We start from the raw sequence: 5,902 nt of genomic DNA, 5'->3' as shown, positions 1-5,902 counted from the left end.
TGAAAGGCAGCACCCGTAGGGGAAAGGGGCGTCCCGTCCCGAGGCCCCCGCCGCGGTGTGCGGAGTTAACTTTAAAGAAGGGGCAACCCCTCCCGGCCTCGCTAAAGGGGTGGGGTGGGGGTGTATGTCTCTGCTTCTTTCTCTCCTCGCGATCGGGATCCGGTCGGTGTTGTGGCGCCTGCTTTGTGGCGCTCCGGGAATGCTCTGGAGGCCGAGGCACCTCCAGGCCTCGGCTGTGGGAGTGTGGACGGAGAACCACGTATTGTAGATGGGAGTACTTGCTTCATGACCGTTTATGATCGTAAAAGTAATAGGTGAGTTCATGCAGCTGGATATTGTATTTTGAGTTGAATAAACAAGGTTGGACCCCTGAAAAACACTGGTAAAAAAAATGGTCACTGAAAAACAAAGGTAAAATAGTTCAAAGTCACAAAATACAGACTTGTTCTTCAGATGGAGAGGTACTGAGACGAACTGCGCTATGAATTAAAATAATTAGCATGCAGTTCCTCGTTTTTAAATTGGTGTGCTATAAAATCAGTTCTTTATTAATACACCTCATTAACTTTTCAGAATGCCTGTATGATCTTCATCCCTACCTAATGATGGTTTGGCATCTAATTTGGGCCTCTTGCTTGCGTAGAGTTTTAACTCCTACTGTTAAACCCTTTCTTTTATAGTCAGGCTGGTTTGTACACAGGCATTTTTTCTGCACAGATCAGTATGCAGGGTAATGACCTACAAAGTTTTTTACTCATGAGTGTTTCTCACGTTCAAAGGGGTAGTTCGTCAATAAGCACTTACGTGCCTGTAAAGTAGGTTTTGAGTCAGTTTGCAGATAATGCAAAAGTCGCTGAAGTGAATGAAAAGGAAGGTAACTAATGGTAGATTATAGGGAGATGCTAATGCCTCGTATGTGTCCCAACTTTAGTATTATAATGCTGAGTTTGTAAAAATTATTCAGAAACTGCCAACTTATATGGCTTTTTATTAAAAACATGTCATTATCAAGACACAGCTGCTACAGCATCAATAACCTGGAAGTGTGTTTCACAGAAATAAGTAGAAACTGACATCTTACTCTCTCCTTGTGTTTTTAACTGAACGAAACAGTAATTTTAAAGAGCAATTGTTACTATTGGTTATTTTAATTCATTAACTCTGTGTTGCTGATAATTGCTGCTAATAGTCTTAAAAACAGCTTGTTTACAACTTTGTAGTAGACTATTTAGTTTCTGCAAAACAGTTTTTCTTTAGGTCTAAGAAATTTATGCACTGTTTCAATAACAGTCTTGAATTTTTATTGTATAACTTGCTGACTATTCAACTTAACTTTGGCTTCTATGTTCCTTAAGATATCTTACAGTGATGTGTATTTGATGATTTGTAGGCAAGAGCTCTGAATTTGTGATTTTGTGTCATCTAGCAATAGTGTTCCAGAATTTTTCGATTAGTGTATCTGTCTTTAAGTACTAATCTTCTGAAGTTATAACACAGGATTTGAGATGACTTTTTTGTTGGGTGTTTTTTTTTTTAATTGTAATAGGAGGGGGAGTAGAGGGGAATAGTAGCAGAAAAAGACTGTGCTGGAAATTTCCATTCTGTCTGATAGAAACTAAAATTCACAGATATTGTCCTTGCTTTAGAAATTTGATTTTGTGTCAGTATAATAGAGTTTAAATGTAAGGTACTTAAGTGAATGCAACTATTTATAATTGGCTGAAAGAAAAAAAACACTAGTGCATCCTTTCAGATGTTTAGAGTGCTCTGTGTTTTGATTTTATAAAAAACCCTGAAATTACTGGGATCTGATGAAAGAGGGGCTTTTTCTTGCAGAACACAAGCAACCTGTTACACGTACAGTAATACTAAAAAGGAAGTTCAGCTTTGTTTTCGATAAATTTTGCGCAGTGCAATGACTAAGTCCATTTGAGACCCTTGGAGACTTTAGCTTTAGTATAACTTAGGGTTGTTTTTTTAAAAAATAAACTTCTTGTTTGTGTTTTATTGCATTTTTTCTTATCTCTTGCAGTGCTCCCAGTTTGATTCTATACTGAAATTAAGTGTTAAAAAAAAAACACCCTTGTTTGGGTTGTTGTTCATAAGTCTGGGGCTTTAAAATACAATTCTTCTGAATAATGTCTTGCAAGGTCAAGACAGTTTTATTGCAGTAGTCTTACAGGTGGCTTTGTATCTAAGTTGAAAATTACCTGTTTCCTAATTTCAGCATAATAAAATGTTGCTTGTTTTGTCAGTACTGAAAGATGATGTATTTTTCCAGTGCTAGCAATTTAATGTATTGAAATGTAACGCTGAGAGGGTAATTGTATCGAATCCCAATGTTTCTCCAGAAGACTTTAGTCTAGTGTTTTCTACAACTGGTTTGTAAGATTACTGTAGGTATCTCTATTAGCATGTCGGGACCATAATTTTCACTATGACATATTTTAGCCGTGTTTTTCATCCATTCTCAGACTTTGTATCAAAATTAATGAAACTATCCAAAAAGATAAAGAGGATAGAGGTCTGAAAGCTAAAAAATCCCTGAATATTTTGTGAAAATGGGAAGCTGGATGAATGAAGGAGCTCGACATTAATTCTGTGACTCGGCTGTTTTGAGAGCTCAGCAGTGGTTTGATTTGCTGGCTTCTTTGCTGACAATTAAGGGCACACAAAGCTTATCCCCATGCAGCCGCTAAGGGGTACGTGAGGGAGCTGTGGTGGGTAAAGGGATGTTAGAAAACTAACAGGTGTTCTTGGCTAGAAAGGAATATGGTGGTGTAGAATGCATAGACTATGTCTAGGTAGGGTACGCTGCAGATGGCTAAATTATTCAGGTGAGAGAATGCATGGACGTAAAAATCCAAACAAATGTGATACTAGCAAGCAAAGCTTTATGAATTCACATAGTGGAATAGCCATAGTGCTGCTTTTTTTTTTTTTTAGTTTTCTCAGCGCCCTCTAAAAAGTGATAAGGCTTTTGGGGCTTACCTGTTAATGACTGTGTAATTATACTGTGTAACATTATAAAGTATTAATTTGTCTGTAGGAGAGGTTCACTGCTTTCATTATAGAGATGGTGTTTTAGCAGTACACCTTCTCTGCGCAGCTGAGGTTTTCAACTCTTCTCGTGGAGGTTTTTTTTTTTTTGAAAGATTTGTCAGGTGTTTTGGAAGGAAGGTAGAATACCTGAGACATCAGGACAGATTGTGCAATTAAGCAGGTTTCAAAATGACACTGAAGATGTACCCAGATTTCCAGTGTTGAAAACTGTCCAATTATCTAGTCATTAGGAGCTTCAGCTACTAATTGCAGTACAAAAAATTACTTTCTACTCACGTTCATTATAATCAAATGGACAAAAAGCTTACTTCAGATAATGGGAATAATCTTTCATCTGTTATTGTAAAAATTGCTTTTAAAGGACCAGGAGTTTGAAATCAAAAATACAATATCTGTCATTGTTTATGGTGTGTGTTTTTAAACCACAGCTAGATATTGCAAGACTTCGCAGCAGATTATTTGATATGCAACCTTTTAAGTCAGGTGCTCCTAAACGAGTTTCTAAATTATACCTGCTCAGTTAGTTCATTCTGCATATTTTAGTAGAACAAATGCACAGACACTTCAGAGAAAACATCTTTTTTTTGCCATCATAAGGGATACAAATGCTTAAAGCAGTAAGTCTTGAGAGACATGTTAGTGGTGTATGTTTGAATTTGTTCTTTCAGACTTTAAAAAAGCTGGTTGAAAGTCTCCCGGAGTTCATGTAGCTGTTAATGACTTGCTAACTCAAAATAACTTTCCTTGAAAGGAGAATACACTACAGACCTTAGTGAAGCAGCTCCCACTTTTTCAAGAAAACAGTGAATCAGAAACATAGTTACATATTCTCCTCAAAACTTGGAATGTAATTTATATTTTTTTAAGCTCCTTGTGCTTTCTTCCAAAGTGCCTTTCTGTCTTGTGACCCAGCAGTCCAAGTTACTGTTGTTCATTTTTTAGCTCCTTTCTCTTCTACTCAATTTTCTGGGTTGCCAATTATGAAAAGGTATCTTTAATTTTATCAGAAAGCAATTCTGGACAGTATGTTCCTTGCTTACAAGATTCTGTTAACAAATTCATTATTAAAGTTGCTTTGCAAGTTAATCCTAGAACATCTGGGTGTTGCTTTGATAACAGTGATTTTTCAAAATTTCAAGATGAGAGAAATAATACTTATGTTTTGTAATCACTGTAAAGGAGGAAACCAACAATTTATTATTATCGCAGCAACTGTTTAAATTTGTGACTGGCCTAGTGCTGTGCTTGTGTTTCTGTTCACGAAGGGCTGGGAAATAACACCGTAGTCATTCAGCATGACGTAAGCAGTAGGGTGTGGTGATTTTAAGAAAGGAAGTTATCCAGGGAAACGCGTTTGTGGTTCACTAGAAAATAAAATAGGGTTCAGGAAAAGAACTTGAGGAAGAACTTTCATATTTACCATTGATCAGTTGGCATTGAAAAAATTAGTTTGGACATAGTTAACATTCGGTCTCTAGCAAACACGTGATTGTTTGGCCCTTGCTGGACCAGTATGTAATTAACCTCTAATGTTGGAGAGCCAGTTGCAGTGACAGCAGGGGTCAGTTTCTCTGATATCAACATCTTCTATACCTGATGTAAGTATCAGGAAGTAAACAGAAATGAAGTGCCCTGTAAGGTACTCTGTAGTTCCATAAAAATGTCAGTTTTCATAAAAGCATAATACAAAAGAACATAGAAGACAAAAATATCTGCCCTGCAACACTTTATCTTGGTCACCATATTGAGGATTTGTAAAGAAGGGTACTTACATTTTTATTTATCAATGTACTGGTTTAACTACAGTTTTTTATTTTCCATATTCAGTCAGTTTCTTTAAGGCATACTGTTGTATTCAGACAACTAGAAACATCAGTTTGGTGCTTACTGTTGCTCACTATTTGTTTAAATATTAACCTCCTAAAAACTCTTAAAAATATTAAAAGTACAAATGTGAGGCACACAGTCTTGCCATGGAAACCTCTTTCGATAATGGAAGCAATCCATTTTTCTGCTACTTCCATGTGTGTGTGCAAATTAATTCAAATACTGTATTTTGCATGTGTTATAGTTGGTTTGTTCTCTTTCTGCTGATGGAAATTGACCTCAAAAATAGTGACAGAAAACAAGAAGAAAACAGTTGTTTGTTAATTAGAGTAAGCACAGAGTCCATTGGCACTGCTAGCAGATGCACCTTTGATGCATGTGACATTTTCTCTTTGTTTCAGGTCCTGTGCAGAGTCTGCAGTTCCCCTCTGGCTATGGCTCGCATCCTCCAAACTATAGTGTGCCCTCAGGACACTATTCCCAAGTGCCCAATAAAGCTGCTGCTTCACATGTGGATAATCAGTATAGAGCCAGTTACTACCCTACTTACTATTCAGCACCAGCACAAAATGTTATGACACCTTCTGTGGGTACCAATGTGTTGAATACACAGGAATCACAGCAGTTGTACAACAAAACTCCTCCCCATACAGTGGGGCCGGCTGAAGGACCTATTCAAGGAGCAATATCATCTGCGTCCTACTTGCATACAAGTGCTCAGCAGTCATATTCAGCATTTGGTAATCACTACAGCACTTCTGTCAGCTCTTCAGTTGCATCTCAGGGATTTCCCCTTAATTCTGATCACTACACCATGCCCGTGGTTTCTAGTGCCATGTATCCTAATGTTTCCTATCCTGCGGCTGCTGGCAATGTGTATGGGCAGGCATTTACCTCTCAGAGCCTACCTGCTGTTGGACAGTTCAAAGAGACAAATACATTTTCTAGCCAGAGTACACCAGTACCTCATTCACTTCAACAGCATGTTCCCGTGGGATACAATTCAACATCA

At 37.7% G+C, this 5,902-nt stretch overlaps 1 protein-coding gene across 1 annotated transcript in view; it reads left to right on the top strand.

Annotated features, from left to right (window-relative positions):
• Positions 1 to 5,902, top strand: part of SEC24B (SEC24 family member B) — a 52,939-nt gene that overhangs the window by 6,058 nt on the left and 40,979 nt on the right. The window contains exon 2 of the mRNA XM_009885520.1: positions 5,292 to 5,894. Coding sequence (XP_009883822.1) covers positions 5,292 to 5,894 — 603 coding nt within the window. The remainder of the gene's footprint in view (positions 1 to 5,291; positions 5,895 to 5,902) is intronic.

Source organism: Charadrius vociferus, unplaced genomic scaffold, assembly GCF_000708025.1.
Source record: "Charadrius vociferus isolate BGI_N301 unplaced genomic scaffold, ASM70802v2 scaffold55, whole genome shotgun sequence".
Lineage (NCBI taxonomy): Eukaryota > Metazoa > Chordata > Aves > Charadriiformes > Charadriidae > Charadrius > Charadrius vociferus.
Note: the sequence above shows the minus strand (reverse complement) of the source record. Positions and strands in the feature narration are given on the sequence as shown.